The sequence below is a fragment of the Xylocopa sonorina genome, chromosome 3 (genome assembly GCF_050948175.1).
Source record: "Xylocopa sonorina isolate GNS202 chromosome 3, iyXylSono1_principal, whole genome shotgun sequence".
NCBI classification, from domain to species: domain Eukaryota; kingdom Metazoa; phylum Arthropoda; class Insecta; order Hymenoptera; family Apidae; genus Xylocopa; species Xylocopa sonorina.
The window spans coordinates 6,771,919-6,789,112 of record NC_135195.1 but is presented as its reverse complement, the minus strand read 5'-3'; the positions used below and the strand labels follow the sequence as shown (position 1 = coordinate 6,789,112).

At 48.8% G+C, this 17,194-nt stretch overlaps 1 protein-coding gene across 2 annotated transcripts in view; it reads right to left on the bottom strand.

The window, feature by feature from the left end:
• The window catches only part of LOC143433538 (protein expanded), a 75,850-nt gene that overhangs the window by 19,180 nt on the left and 39,476 nt on the right, over positions 1-17,194 (bottom strand). For both annotated transcript variants that reach the window (XM_076910888.1, XM_076910889.1), the window contains exon 4: positions 8,922-9,021. In XM_076910888.1, the coding sequence (XP_076767003.1) occupies positions 8,922-9,021 (100 nt within the window). The remainder of the gene's footprint in view (positions 1-8,921; positions 9,022-17,194) is intronic.

Genomic DNA, 17,194 nt, shown 5'->3' with positions numbered 1-17,194 from the left:
GCCGGCAAGAGAGTCAGCAGCGTCATTAAAAAGAAAAGTTGGAGCGGGCATTGTAAGCCGGGCAGAAACCCACGAAAAATGTACCTCGAATTACCGTCCTTCAAGGCCTTCCGACGATACCGCGAACACCGCTTTTACTACGACATTGCCGATCCTCAAATAAAAGCTCACCGTCTGCCTCTTCTTCTTCCTCCTCCTCTCCTTCGTCCTCTTGGCCTTCCTTTCCTTTTCATCGTAACGTTACTAGTGTCTACGTTATCAACGCACTTGTCCGTTCTTTCATCCAGACATCCGGTTTCAAATGTCCCCTAAAGCGATCGTTCTCGCAGATGCTGCTCAGGTTTACATAGGTATTAGAACATAGGTCCTAAATCGGGCGTGCTTCCTTCGCGGCTATGAATTTCAGCTGCTCGAAGATCTATCGATAGATCCGTATACTCTTAATTTTCATTCCACGCTAGGTCAGACTAACTTCTCTAATCCCAAATAGCTGTGAGAAAAATGCAAAGCCTCTTCGTTATTTCCTCTCTTGAACAAGAAAGGGTTAATCTATCGAGAAGATCGCATTTCTCGAGCTTGTACCTTGACGTTCCCGGTTTCGTTAACTCTTTCGCCGACTGGTACTTTGTGGGCCAAGCTTCGTTTCGACATCGTGCTATACTTAACGGAAATAATCGTCGGGGCTCTCTGATCCGGGCAGAAGCGAGTGGCCCGTAAAAGTGGTCTGTTTCACCTGGTGACTGGTCCATTCTCCCCTCTCCTATCGCCAGCTACGGCTACCACCGTTCCCCGTTTTTAATCCCCGGAATTGGTACCGGAATCGTCGAACGAACTGGATAGATGGATGTATCGACCGTGGCCAGGGGGATCCCGAGAAAGTCGTAAGTCAGCGACGGAGTTCTTTCGTTGCGCGATCTCTCCCTCCGTAGCCGAGGGCACCTGTGTTACCCGAGGTATAACCCGACCATTACCGGGGAATGTTGCCCGAGGGCTAACCCTGGCCTTCGTGTAACCAACCATCGGGGCCCATGGGGTCCATCTTATCCCACTAGAGATTCCCTCCAGTCACGGACGAAGCAAGATCTTACGTCGCTCTCTCTCTCTCTCTCTCTCTCTCTCTCTCTCTCACTCTCTCCCTTCGTCCCTCGCTTCCCTACCCTCCTCCTTTTTGTCTGTCTTCGAACCCATTCCTTCCCTCTTTATCCGTCTCTTTCTTCATCCGTCCCATCCTTTTCACCCTTTCCACCCTTTCTATTTTTCCGTGCCTTTCTCTTCCCATCTCGCTCGGACGCTTCATCCGTCTTTGTCCACCTTTCGGCGCGCGCCACGCCCAGGACGAGCCTAGACAAGGTTCTTCGTTTTTTCTTGTTTCATTTCGTTTTTTGCAAACCTCGATAGAGATACGAGGAAGAGGAGCGGGAAGAGGATCGAAACGGGGCCCCGCGTTCGCGTAAATTCTTCGAGGTACGCGTCGATCGTTATCATCGAAGGCGATGTCGTATGACGAAGCTGAGAAGCGATCGATTGATCGTTCGAGTCTAATGAAGAGAAGAGGCGCGCGAACACCGCGTTCCAGAGCGGGCTATTCGCGAGAATTCTCGCGGTCGCGAGGAACGCCGGAAAGAAATAAGAGGGAGACCGATGGAAAAGAGCGTTGTTGACCGTGGCGAGGGTTTCGCGCGGCGTTTCACGGTAAGAAAAAACCGCGAGGGAACGATCCCCATAAACCCGTCGGTTTCCCAGAAAGAAACAATGTTACCTTTCCCTTCCCTCCCCTACCCGTGGCCCTCAGCAATGCGCCGTAACCGTAATTACACCCGTAATCACCCCTGATTGCTGCGAGAGGGTCCCGGTCTCTTCTACCTTCGCGTTCGCTATCTTTTGCACCGTAACTCTCCACCGCGATGTTATATACCCACTTCTGCCACGCCGTCCGGTGAAACGCCAGCTGTTTTTCATGGAATTCGCTGCAAGATGTGGTCTCATCGGCCCTAGACCCTAGGCTGATCTTTCGGATCCCTTCTGATCCGTTCCACTCGTCAACGGAATATTTTACTCGATCTGTACACGCTCTCTAATTAAAATTTCCCTCGAATAGTGTTGTGTTTTTTTTTTTTTTATTTGTACTGCAAGATGTAACAAACTTAGATAGCGAAGAAAGTATCATTATCATCGTCATCGTTGCTAACTATGCAATTAAATCGCTCGCCGTCACACTTGCCGTGCAAACGCAACAGTTCAATTAAGAAACGCGCATGATACATAAGGGGAGGGTACGCTCAAGAACGATACACCTTGTACGGCAGAAAGTTAGTAAAGACTTTTAAACGACTTTGACGGACAATTAAGCGAACGCGGTTTTCTAGAGAACACAAAGCGTGTACGTCGATGGACAAAACCGTGGCGAGTCTCACCCAGTTCGTAGCATTTCAAAAGAATGGAACGCGCTGGTATGACGTGTAATCATCATTCAGATCAAGATACTATTGTTTGTCTTTCGCCATACATAATCGTATTGAAATCTTTTTCATACAATCTCTCAGCCTTGGAGACACGAGTGTGTGAAGAATTTTAAAAGAATGCACGGACGGTATAACAGGTATATACGATGCCCATTTGATGGATCGATTTCCTTACGCGATAAAGAGGAATTCTTCAGGGGAATTGTGTTTCCAAATCTGATGGACGAGCGAGTGTCCTTTTTCTGTCTTTCTTTTCTGATGAGTTCACGGTGGACATTCATTCGGCATTAATCGCGGCATTCCATCGTCAAATGACGCATCATTCTTCAAACGGAATGTGTTACATATAGGGTGCGCTATAGGTGAGTCTACGAGGTGAAATGAGATCGAAATCAAGAATGACGAAAATGCGTTTAAGGCTTCGGTTCGAGGCAAACAGCTATTGAAAATTCTTCGCGCACGCGTACGCCGATGGTAAGAAGCCATAAGCTAGTGCAACGTGGATACCTGGTGTGCATTAATGTAAGATTTCATCAGATCTCGCATTGTTTCATAGACTCGTACCATTATGGAACATAACGTCGATACACGTTTTCTCCTCGGATGGAAACGTTGCGCAAAGCGATGAGTTCCTTCGAATCCTTAACCCGTGGACGGACGTACCAAAATCTTGTCCAGCGTTTCCCAGGGCATTGTTACGACATTGTTCCGTGGCGTGGCGTTACGGAAGACGGATGGAGTTCCGTCGAACGGAACGGAGGGGTATAAAATGTGGCTTCCTACCTAGCACCATCGGCACCAAAGCGTAGCCACACGAACGGCGCGGTACCAGAGCACACCGGCATCAATCCTCGACCGGAGGCCACTATCTGGAGCTCATCGCATATTTCATCCCGATCAAATTATTCCGTGGAAGAAAACACGCGACGTACGCGCGTGTACGTCGAAGCGAGAACGGTGCTACGGGTGCCTTTCGGCAGCCCGTAACAGATGGAACGGCCGAGCGAGGCGACCGAGAAGCGAGAGAAGAAGAAACCGAGAAGAAAGCGGGAAGGTGGAAAGAAAAAACGATGGCGAAAGAGCGAACTGGTGGAAGACGAGAAAGTGAAAAAGGGGCGCGGGACGACGCGATCGATCGGTAGCGGACGAATTCCTCGATCGAAGAGAGGCGAAATGAAGAATGCTAGAAGGAGACGGGCGGTGGAAAGGAGTTTTGGTTAAGGACGTCGACTGCTAACCGATATATCCAGGAGAACCCTAAAACTGCCTCCGCGACGCGGACGCGCCTTCCTGGATAAGTTGTGTGCTCCCTCTTGCTTCGTCCAGAGGGACGAAAGCGGAGGCTGTTCGTGGCCGAACGTACCCCGGGCCCCCGCCAACCCCTCGACCCGTTCAACATGCACGGGGCTTCATTAGCGATCGCGTAATATAAATCAAACGACGACGCGTTTTAATTTATAAAACGCCATTACACCTTATGAATGAGCCATTCATGTGAGAGGCTTCGCTTCGTGGACACGTGTCCCCGTTGTTACGACCGCGAGAGTCAGAAAGGGAGAGCCGAGGAAAGACCGTGGTTCGAACAGAGAGAGAGAGAGAGAGAAAGAGAGAGAGAATGGGGGACTGACTGAGAGAAGAAACGAGAGAAAGGGGGAGTGACAGAGAGACAGGATCCACGAATAAGAAACGCGAAAAAAATCGACGAAGATGGAGGGATGTCCAAAAAGAAAGAGCGAACACGTCGGCGTGCATTCTTCAGCGAAGGAATTTTCTTTTCTTTGCCAATCGATGAAACTTCGGAATTCGATCTACAGTTCTTAATCGAGCACAGCCGCAACAGTAAAATGGAGATAAATAAAAGACGGGACGAGAAGTAGCGTACCAATAATATTAAGCTATTATACAAATGTTTTGGTATTCGAGCATACCACCTATTAGCGACTGATTTAAGCGATACGTACAGTGTAATTACTTATTTGCGATTGGAAAATTTGTGATTTTCAGATCGTTAGATACCAAGAAATATCGTTGATCTTCCATTGAAAGGTATCCCCCTAACACAGTACCATTACGTTCACTTTGCTATGTTCCTAAATAAAATTCGAAAACGAGACAGAGATGGACACGAAAGTGGGTCGACAACTCTGTTGCCTCGAAAGGAAAATTATTCTATCGCCGAGAGACTGAACCGTGTCCAGTAGAAAAGTGCTAAAAGTTCGCGGATAACCAGGACCGCTATTTCTTTTTCCGTAGACGCGGCACTATTAGGAAAAAATTCATTTTATCCGAACACTTGTACGCCTCCCTATTAGTTGGAATACGGGAGGCTCTACTGTATATATCGAATGGACCTGCTAAGGCCCATTCTCTGCTCTGGCTACCCCCTTCGCCGCCCCTCGGCCCTTCCGCCTGTAGATCCTCCGGGGCCCCACCATCGGCCGCTTCCACTCACTCGGTGCCTCCGTCCCGTGCGCGCGCGCGCGCGCCAGCGTCGACGATTCCTGTCCTCGGAGTCCTCCTTCCACATTCCTGGGTCCCAAGTCGCCGTGCGGCGGAGATGCTTGGGCGGGAGGTGGAATACGAGAGGCCCTATACAAATCACCGAGCTACCGTCTTACCCGGGCTCATTCTTTCTCTCCCTTTTTCCCTCTTTCTCTTACCTGGCTCCGTTCCACTCTCTCTCACACCCTCACCACCTCCTCAGCCCGATCCCCCGAGTACTTCTTCTTCTTTTATCCCTCCTCTCGTTTCTTCTTCTTGTTCCCTCTTCGTTTTATTTTATCCCTTTCTTTTTTCTTTAAATACCTGTCTCTGTCTTCCTCGATCGCGAGCCCAGCCTATTATCTCTCTCATTTATCGCGTCCTCTCTTTTCTTCCCTCAGCGTTCCTATACGGTCTCGTTTTCTTCCCTTTGGACCCTCTCTCTCTCGTTCTTCACCCTTCGTTTTTTATATATAATACGCGAGCCAGGGGTGTGTCTCTCTTTCTCTCTCTTTCTCTCTCTCTCTCTCTCTCTCTCTTTCTCCCTCGTTCTGTTCGTCTCAGCATCCGTTGGAGTCCCGTCTTCCTTGGTCCGTCGCCGGGGTCCGCTCGTTCCTTCCTACTCTTCTTGGGCCCCTCCGCGACCCCTCGCCTCACCCCACGCCACCCCCCTTTCCTCGTGCACTTTCATGTCCCTTTTCGTCGGTTCCTTTTTCTCCTGTTGCGAACAACACGCACCTCGACCCTCGGCCACGCACACGTACCACGCGTTGACGCCCAAAAAATTTGACCTTTCATATAAATTACTCGCGACATCGCGGCCTCCGCGGCGGAACCTCGCCGGGCATTTTTCTTTAATGTACCGAGCGAATATCTGTACTAGACGGCGCAGAATTATAGCAAATTCTTTGGTACCGTCGCGGCAACCAATCGTAAATTATCGTTTCGATGGGAGCGGAGAAATTTACGCGAACGTTTCGCACGATATATGTATTTGCTGCAATCGCGAAAGTACAATCCAAGAGTGCTTGTAACTAGCTTATATACAAATATTAATAATTATTGCCTCAAAGTTACTATCGTCAGCACTGGAATCGTTCGAGGGAATAGTATCGCGCGTAAGAATGCCAATGGACACTCCAGAAAGTTGCGTTTCAGCTCGCGAAAAAGTAGGAGGCCCAAAATTGTAACTGGTTCGGCAAAAAATACAGAACGAACGAAAGGAACGAGTGTGCGCGGTGTAATAAAAGTTTGAAATGGACGAAACATGGCTCGCGAAACGTTGGACGCGATACCAAAAGAGCACCATCCTCCGTTCGATCACGTTCGCCGTGCGGAGGGGTTGGAAGCAAACTTTTCGGCGGCTGGTCGTGCTCCGCTCGCCCGAAGCGATCTTTCTCGATATCTATTTTTAGTAAGAAGCGTCCAAGACCAGACGGTGGTGATTACAAAATTGCAGCAGCGATTGGTCCGTGTCATTTTACCGCCACAGGCACGGGGGTCGGTACAGGAGGACAAGAAGAAGACGAAGAAGACGGAGAAGAGGAAGAAGACGAAATGGCAGGGGCAGAGAAAAGGAGCAGCAGAAGAAGGAGCAGCAGAAAAAGAAGCGCAAGTCAACAACGAAAACGAACAGGAAGAACAAGAAGCAGCAACAGCAGCAGCAGCGGCAGCAGCAGAAGAAGAAGAAGAACAGGCAAAGACGGCAGCAACAATGACGTCGCAAGGAAAAAGAGCAAGTAGAGAGTGGAAGAAAAAAGAAAAGGGCTGGCTACTATGCCACGTGAAACGAATCCATACAGAAAACCATGTACAGAGAGAAAACGCAAAGAAACATCGTCGAGGCTCGCCTTTAGAAGGAAAACACGAGGAGGGTTGAGGGAGCGTGGATACGCGGGTAGAAAGCGAATCGAGGGAAACGCCGAGGAAGAAGAAGAGACGCAATCAGGAGCGCGCGGATGAGGCGGATGAGTGAAGAGAGAAGAGAGAAGAAAGAAGCGAGGGAAGGAGAGAGAGAGAGAGAGAGAGAGAAAGATAGAGAGAAAAAGGGTCTCGGTACGGGCTGAGGGAACGTTCACGCAAACCGAGGCACGCATGCAGGGGTGTGAGCCACCTTTTTCTACTTGTTTTGGTTTTTCAGATGCATTTTTTTCCTGTCGTGGCATGGCTCGCGCGCCTCAAAACCCGCCAGCTCAGGCTCGCCGTGATGGGGCCCCGGTGGAATGTAGGAGGGAGGGGTCCCGCAGGGCCCTTGCGAGGCCCAAGAAGGGTCCGGTGCCGGTGCGGTGGGGGTACCAGTCGGACCGGCTTGTCATGACTGGTGGGAAGGCAAGAGTGTGTAGAGCGGGAGGGTAGTGGCTCCGAGCCGAGTATATTCGGTGAAGGGGAAGGGAACGGGCCCACGCGCGCGCGCGCGCGCGGGACGGCAGAGGGCGAGGGAGAGCAAGAAGACCACGGCTATGCAGAAAGATCTCAAGATTAGTCAACGGACTACCCGGCGAGGACTCTCTTTACGTGGTATTAATCCTAGCATACGAACGGTATTCGACAATATTCGATACGTCCCCCAAAACTTACCCCGTTCCGCGGACTCCCCTCATCTTTACGCGCAATGAACGAGGCATCGTCGCTCGAGAAGCTTAAAAATTCAATTTTCTTCTTACAGCTTGGAACCACGAAAGAGCTACTTTAACCGTACCGACAAAGAATGTCAGGTATGTTGGGATTGCGTAAGTCCATCCGTAAAAACGAACGCTCCTAGACTTATCGATCGCATTGTATTCCTAAGAGAAAACAACTTTCTACAGGAAAACAGACGTCTGCCCTCCAGCGGGTATAGAAGATAAGAGCCTATACGAGTACTCGCATAGCAGTTGCTGCTGAGAAATGTAGTTTCTATGGACGGACGGAAAGTTTCAAAAAATATCCTGGGTATCGATAGAAGGAATAAAACAATTTGTCGACGACTGTCGGTCGTTCGAGTACCTGTGACACGGCAGCGAAACATGCGAGGCGTTCGCATAGCTATGCCAGCAAGCCGGTCGATGCCGCGTCTAGGACACTTTCTCCTCGGTCAAGTGAATCTCGGACAGGACAGCCTTTTGGATACTGGTCGGATAGAGTGCCGCTCGCACGGTGGCGAGATCTGACCGGACGACCTAGTGAAAGTATCCTTATCGCGCCGCTATCCTTTCGTTTTTCAGAATTAAGTGGGTTCATTAATTCCTCTGACGGAAGTGGGTTCGTTGGGAACGGGAACACGTTGTTCGTAGCGTTACCCCTAACGCGCAGAGTGTTCGAGCTGTACGATAATAAAATATGATTGTCTTTCGTTAGCCCTGTTCCGAGCGGGGCGATCGAGAATAGTAGAGAACGAGGCTATTCTCCAGGAATCGTTTCCAGAAAGGTGAAATTCCGCGTCGAAACGAACAAATGAAATCTGGGACCGTTCTCGAAACGGATCGCGGTCGAATTCCCAGGACGAAAAGGGGGTAAAAAGTCCGGAGAACTCGAGGGTCTGTCAAATGACAGGCTAACGACGGTCCCCGTCACGAGATCGTGAGGGGCAATTTGACGTAGCGGAATGGGGCGCGGGATCGTGATTCGGGAGAGCGTTCGCGCTCTCGCGAAACGCAACACCTAATGACTCGCGTGAGCTTCGGTAATTCGATCTACTCCGGAGGAGGTTAAAAAGTGGCGCGCCGTAATTCGAGGCGGATACGCTACCCCGCAAGTCATTCACGATGCTCACTGGCCCGTCCGACCGCATTTCGTCCGTTAAACGATGGAACGACGGAAACGAGAGCGCGTCGGAGAACGCGGACCCAACCTACACCCGGTCCCGTGGAAACTTTTATCGTCCTCCTCCTTTCTCGACCACTTCTTTCTAATTGCCGCCTCTCGTTTTATCCTGAATCGCGTACGTGCAAAGGAATTCGTTAAAAGGAAAAGAAACTCCTAAAATGGTCGAGTACTCACCGGATAATATTGCCAGGCCGAACAGTTCGCAGTCTCGCATGCCTTGCTGGCCAAGAAGCGTGCATGTCTGCGCGTACACCTCCTTCACTCTCGACTTCGCCTGAAACGACACGTTCCAAAATGTTAGACACGTTAGAGTAGTAACAATTAAACAAAAATTGGAGAAACGATGATCAGGGATATTGCAACGAAAATATTAGAACGTCGTAATTTTAGTATCGCAAATCATTCCTGATAAGTGTTCTTTCCACGTGAATAACCGAAGAACGGGGAATTTGGAGTTGTGCCATTCTTGCGGTGAACGAGGAAAGGCCTCCTCCTCGAGGAGACATCGCAACGCACGTGACCGGTAATAGAGCACACGTAATGAGATTGTATCGCTCTCGAAACCCTTGTCCGACATCGACCCCTTTATGTAATTACGAATTTACACCGAAGAAACGGTTGCGCACAAATGACTTCGTTTCAAGGTAATCTCGTCGTGATCGTCGTCGCATCTAGATGAAAGGACAGGTGGAAGGAAAAGGACGAAAGCTCGTCAGAAGTACATATATTCTTTTGCAGCGGAACAATGCACGCGCGAATCAAAAAACGAACAATTCTCTCTTTTAGTTCGAATGGAATATCACGTACCCTTCGAGTACATCCCTCGCGTCCACGCGATGTACCCGCATATCCAGAGATCGATTAAGATCGTTGCACCATTCATGGTTAGATCGGCGTGGGTAATACGAGACTGAAATTTATGCACCGTTTATACACGGACAGCTTGAAACTGACGGTAACCCACATTCTAGAGAAACCGGAATCCCTTGCGTAAACGGCATTAGCGTTAACCCATTTTATGCACCTTTTTGACGGACGTTCGCCAGTGTTATCTCTCGGATGGCTTTGTCGAAGGAGGGAAGGAACCGTAACGCGATCAATTTTTAAAGCTATTGCAATTAAATGTCGCTCAAAGTGACAGAAAAAGTTACCGCTACTTTATTATACCGTATGATATAAATTAAATACGTTATTGACGTAACAATTAATATTAGAAGTCCAAAACGAGCAGTCATTGATAAAATATTTTAAAAAGTGCACACGTAAAAAAGATACATTTCTATATACGTGCTGACCTATTAACGGATCGATATAACTCCAACCAAACGAGTTACACTTGATTAACAAGTCAAGTTCTAAGCGTAAAGGTAAAAAGAGCCCGTAAAATCCTTGGCGAAGAATTTTTCGCTCGCGAAGCTGGCTGACGCGAAACTTGAAAATAAAGTTGGTCGTACCCGGTGTAACAGCGTCGCGCGACAAAATTTCTTGCAGCATCCCGAAAAGAAGCGAAACACCCTTCCGTCGTTTGACGAACGATACCGCCCTCGCGATTCGCATCGCTGACGATACTCGAGGTTGACTCGAAGGGTACGATACGATACGAGCGGTTCTCTTAATCGCCAAGTTGTACACGTCCTGGACGTTGATGCGAACGATGCGAATGGATTTGGAAAAAGTGATGATCGACCGCCGGTCGGCGGTTTTATCTCCTCGGCTCTAAACGCGCGCGCGCTGGCATTCTGCAACGCGCGCGCGTGTAATAACAATGCGTGGACGTATGAATATTGCAAACGGTGAAAGCGTACCGCATACCAGACTCGTTACAACCGTCCCGTGGTAGCTCGCAGACGCGGCTATGCCGTGCGCCGGGACGAAGAATGTCTTGGAACGTGATCAGAGTGGCGCGATACGCCGCGATACGGTGGGCCCTCGATAGCCGCACAGAATGGGACCGAAGGCGCGCGCAGCCATCGAGGGCCGTGCAATAAACGAGGTAACCGATGAAAGAGCAAGACTAATGCCTTGTTCAGCCTAGTCATGTTACTTGAATTCCGATCGCTTCAATTCGAATTACTCGACCTCGAGTCCCGTGTTCGTACGAGTCAGAAATTACTTGTCACGATCACTGTTAAGGAGAGTACAATAGCTAATGCATATGTAAATCATGTGCAAAAGAACGGGACGCTCAGATCGAATTACACTCGAGTTTACAGTATCGTTTGAATAATTTCGTAACCCGTTGCATACCCGTTTATCAGAAACGATGTTACGGGAAAATAGTGGATCTCCCTGAACGGCTATTAACGTGTTAATGAATGCGGCTTGGAAATATCCTCCAACTCGGCCACACATGCGTATAATTGCAAGAATTCGCAATTATACCGGAGAAATAAACAGCGGAAAGTATGCAGTTAATTTCCCACTTGCGCGGCGTACCCGCGTTCCCCCGGCTTTCCTCGCTGGACTTAATCAAAATATTATGCTTTATAATCCGGTTTGAAAAATCGTGAAATATCGCGGATGCATATTTCCTTCGCTATTACGGGCAAATGTAATCGACTCGCGGGTCGATTAGTTAATTACAGCGCGAGCAAGGTGAACGTTTTTTTTTTTCGCCCGTCTGCAATTTTTTCCAACCACTTTTTATTTCCCCCCGTCCGACTAAACGCGTTCTCGTTATCCTTTGGCTAAAGGAATGTCAGCGATTTCCGTCATTCTTCGCGGAATTTCTTTCAACGCCGGCAATTATATTCATACCGCGGGTTCGAGCGTGCATAAGGAAACGTAAGAATCTGTCCGACATGTTTTAACGCTTCGGAGCGTACCGGAATGCGCGAGCGTTCGTGGCGCGCGAGCATTTCCTCGCTTCCCAGCAACCGGGGAACGCGCGGACCGTGCAACACTTATCGAGAGCTTCCTAAATTAATATTTCTAGACGATAAAAAAAAAAAAAAGGAGCGAGAGACCATTTGCCACGCTCGCGAAACATTCCACACGCCAGACACCATATCGCGAGATACACAGAGGAGGGGGAAAAATGTGAGAATTACTCATCGAGTCGATAACGAACCACAGCTTCGATTCGAAGTTCACGAGCAACGAGACAACCAGAAAGAAGGAAACGTTAGGCAAACTATAATCACGGAGGAATGCGGTCTCCCTCGCTGAAAATAGACGGCTCTTTCCCATAGTTGGGATAGCCGGGAAGGAGGAACAGCGATTCTTTTCTACCGTTGCGTGGAACGATCGGTACGACCGCGTGGCAGCTACGAGGAGGACACGTACGCACGGTGGACCAGCCAGCGCGCGGTAATCACGGCTTAAGCACCGTATAATTATGGAAAACTGCAGCGCAGCCGTCGCCATTGTTCCTCCTGGGCTCGATGAATTACAGATCGGATGGTAACAGGAGTGTGGCTCGAGTTCGCGCCATGGAAGACGGCAGGAGGGAACGGAAAATGAAAGAAAAAAGGAAAGAAATGAGATAATAAGAAACGAGCTGGACACCCACGGGATATTCAAATGGCATCGAGGCGCTCACCTCGCGTTCACCTCGCTTCCTACTGTGCTCCGGTCACTTGTACGGATCCCGCCGGGTCTAGCAACGATTTCTGGTCGCGTTTCCTTTGAGGAGAACGTTTAACGAAATCATGGCCATATCGGATGCTCGAATGGACTCGAGAAGTCTATTTTACATTTACCAAGGGATTCTTGCGAGCTGGCAATACGAACGGGATTATTCGAACCGGAATGCTCCGTTTAAGAAGAAGATACAACGCCCGATGAAAGAGCGAATAGGTTTTATGCGCGAGGGTTTACTCGCGCCCCTAACATACGATCGGAATTGGATCGTAAACGGAACAAGCCTGTGTTATGGTCCAGTTAACAAAGATCGGTCCCTTTTTCTCTCGCTACTCTTTAATTAAGAGCCGAAAGAATGTTCAATGCGTCCAACAAAAAGTAATATTATTCTACACGATTAGAAAGTTACCTGATGTAACGCGAGCCATTCAGCTCGACGGAAACCGGTTGAAGATCCGCTATAGTAGAGGATCGTGATATTTCATGGGTGTACAACCGGACAGAAAAATATGTAATGACGAAAAAGTAAAGAAAAAACAGTTTCAATAAGAAGAAGAGTGCGTCGATCGTATAATGAAATGGGCGATTAGGAATTCACAGCTACAGTCGAGTTGAATGAAAATGATAATAAGTGAATACATCGAGTGATAAATCGAATCGGTAAATATTCCTATCTATAGATCATAAAGTAGTTGATTCAGAATTCGTAATATGTTTATCGCTCGTTAGTTTCTTGTTTAATAATGAAAATTAGTTTCGTCCCTTTTGTTGATACCGATTTTTGCGTACCGCGAGGATTCCCTGGCTTTCAGCGCATATAAATTTCGCATAAACCCAGGAAGATCCGCGAACTCTAGTTATTAGAATCGCAGCATCCTAAGCGTTGCCCGAAAGGTAGAGGCTCCCCTCATAAATGCCCGGCGTGGAATGCGCGCGTCGAGGTAGAGGAACAATTTATCGCCCCGTATCGAATATTTCGAATCGCTCGACGCATTCCGGCGCCGATCTTGTCCGCACCAAATCTCTACGGGCCACCATAAAATATCCACTGGAACAGGCTGTCGGCTCAGATTTACGGTCGATCCTATCGGTGGCGCGCGTTTCACGATTCCGTCTGCCGGATGGCCACGGGATAGATTCGCGAGATTGACAAAAATATCTGCCCGAAAGGATCTTCCTTCCTGGAACGCAGAGCGTCGAGCCTCGCATTATACGTATTCTGCTCGCCAACGCCTCGTGAATTCGGAGGCTCGTTCACGCGAAATCCCCTCGTTTTTTCTTTTCTTTTTTCTAATTTAAGAAAAAAAAAAAAAAATGTATTGTTATATATCGAAGAGAGCAACGAACTGGCGACGTATTCTTCCATTCGATCAAAATTCTGATCCGATTGGCCCCTAATCGCTGTTTCAATTATCTACCTAATTATTATGCTACCGTTCGGTCGGTGTAATAAATTAGTGGCAATGCAACCGGGACCAGATAGGAATCGCCGCGATCGTTCGAGAAACGTGCCATAGAAAACACGAACAGCGCCGGGAAGGAAATTAAGCACGCTCGGGGAACGGAACGTTTTAATTCGAGCGGATATCACTTATCGGCTATTCTCCAGATACCGCGTGTAACAATGAGCCCCGTTCGCGAATACGTGCACATTTTTCTTCCCTTTGTTTCCTGTTGCTCGAGAAATTACGTTGAACGATTGGCGAATGTTAACTCCTTCGGACCTGATACGAACTTGATTCGATTTTTAACGTTCTACGATCATCGATCATCGACGCAACGCAAAGCAATTCCATCGATTACCCACTGTATACGTACAGAGATAAAGTCCCTCGCTAGGACGATAATTACTTTCACTTCTCCGTTCAATCGTTCACAGGACTTTATCGAACGATAGGGGCCAGGCTGTCGCGCACGTAACCGAGTTCATAAATAAACGGGGTAATTCCAGTCGATCGGCGTAACGAGGCTAGAATCCAGAGCCCCGGTGGTTGATTTCCTAGGAGGCGAGCGCGAGGACCACGCAGGCAGAACGAGGAATTTCCTTGGCAACCGGGAATTCAGATTCGTCGTTACAAATGAGCCTGGCTATAATTAGATAGATGGTATCGTGTGAGAAGGTGCGCTAGAACGCTGACGGCGTGTACCCGATGCCGCGTGTGCGCCCCGTGTAGATGGCTTGTCTAACGACGCGAAGAGGCAATAGCCTCGAACGAGCAAATCGACGTCGTTGCGGAAACCTTGCCATTGAAACTGTTATATACGACCGCCTTCGTCTGGATGCCACGCGTTTACTCTACACTGACGTTACGAAACCGTTCGAGTCGATTTTTCCTTGTTCCTTCCGATCGAATTCGCCGATGCGCCCTCGTTCCATCGAGCACGTAGCGTTCTCGTAACTCGATCGTCTCGAAAAAGCGTTGAGACGAGAGAGGAAACGGACTCTCCGCAGAGTCCCACGGGAAGTGTCTGGACGAGGAGAGACGGTAAACGCGAACAAGGCTACTTCCTCCCCGTTGGCGAAAAACACGGGACCCGCGCTAATGAGCTCGTTACAGAAGCGCCATTAGGAAACGTCCGATCTCTGGCAAAACACCGTCCGGCTTAATCAATGAAGACCGGTAAGCTCGGGCGCAAAAAAGCTGGCCAAGAAAACGTTCGACTCTCTCGCAACCGTGCCACGGCGTAAATAATCCCCGGTGCCGATAAAGTTGCGCAAATACCGTTACAAGAACCACGTAATTTAACCGCGGCGGGTAGCAACGAAACAACTTTTATCCGATCGGGGATAATAAACGCGCGGGGCCGGCCCGCGGCTCCTTACGACCCTCGATAAAAATGGAACCACGGGGCACGGAAAACGAAATTTACACGCGGTTATTTACGCGGCCCGGGTATTAGTCATCTAGACGAGGCAACGAGTCAGCCAGCGAGCCTGATTTCTCGCGGCCCGTTGCGAATCGTTAAATAAAACGCCGCCTTTATTCCGGCAGATTAAATCGGCAACAATTTTTAATTGCCCCCACAACTCTCGCGCAACGATGATGAATCGCGCGCGCCCCTGACATTCTTGCAAATCGACCGCGTCCGAACGAGATCATTCACTCTGTTTCACCTTCGGCTCGGGGCGCCGGAATTTGTGACGGTTGCGCGGTTTTTCGTTTCTCGAAATGAAGCAAAAAAAAAAAAAAAAAAAAAAAGAAAACAGGAAGAAGAAGAAAAGATCGCGATGAAACGAACGATCGTTGTGAAACGCGAGCCAACTCGACCGTTTCGCGTCTCGTTAACAAGGACCAACCGTGCGAAACATTGTTGCTTAGGAATTCGCCTCCGCTCGGATGTTGTAGATCGTAGTCAATGTTTCCACGTCCCCTCGTATACGCGTCTGATTCATCTGTTCAAAATTCTACTTCGTCGTCCGTACCCCTCTGGACAGCAGTTTGGACGCGTACGGCGGACGGATCTTACGGGGCGTTTCAGAGTTAAAGGTCAACCTTTAACAAGTCAACCAGCGGGTAATTAATGGCACTTTCCCCCGAAAAATGGAGATCCGCGTGCGCGATGTTGCATTGTTTCTTGCTAATGAAGTCATTAAGTCGGAGAGAATCGTATAAGATGCTTCAGAGATAAAGATCGGGATGCAGGTAGATGAATGGGACTTTTCCTTAAATTCCTGATACGCGCTCAATGTTGCATTATTTCGTGGCGATAAATCCTCGACACTGGCGTGCGCAGGATGTTCCAGAGATAGAGCTCAACAGAGTTGTGGTAATCGATAAGAGTTTCTCCCGAACACCGGATGCTTGCACGTTCGAGATTCCATTATTTCTTGCTAATGAAGCCTTGACATAGGACCGCGCAGAATCTTTCAATGGTAAAGGTTAACATAGTTGAGGTGAGTAATGGAGCCTCTTCCTCCACGGTAAATACGATTGCGATCTTGCATAATTGCTTGGTTGGTAGCAAAACCTTGACGCCTTGCTACAATGTACTGCACTCGCCGGTGGACATTGAGTCACTGGGTATGCGCTACGTGCATCGATAATTATCTTAATACGTCATTCTTCGGGGTAATTAACGTAACTTCTAGAAAGTGGCTTTGCAACGAGTGCCATGTCACACTATCTTCCGAGTATCGCAACCAAGTATCACAACTTGTGCCATGTACTTTTAACTTTCGATATTTTTCAGCGATCTGTTCCTGGTGAACGAGGAACGAATAAAAAGATTCGAACACGTTATCGATCGCGCATCTTGTCGAGCACGTCGAAGAGCCGTCGACCCGTACTTTTGAAGCGTCCCGTAGAGTATGGTGCTACGTTACAAACGAACGGAGCCAGGGACTTTTTCAATTAGCCATTCTAGTACCGGGCGTTCCTCTTCACTCCCGCGGCCCTGCCGGTTGTAAATGACTCTTACGGAGGACAAGGCAGGTGCATGTACCTTCGCACGCCTTAATATATCGACTATACTATACGCGGGTTTCTCTCGCATCGGTTATTCCGTGCTCGCACGCCCACGCGCACCGCGGATGTAACTAATCGCATTCCGCGATTAGAAAATCCGGGCGTGCCCTCGACACCGACGATGCACATGTTCCGATAAAGTCTGCTATTTCGCGGACATGGTGTACGTTTCCGTTCGAACCTAACAGCGAAACACGCGCGGTTTAGATATTCTCCTTGAACGAACGAAAAAAGAACCAGGTCGACGTTTTAATTTCACGATTGTTAAGGCTCGCTTGCGCAGGGATTCGCGAGCGATTAAATCGAAACGTATCTTCTCGATTGTTTCCTGTTCCAATTTTGTCGGACGACGAATCGAAGTTATTGCGCGTTATTAGTTCCAATTTCGAACCGTCTTCG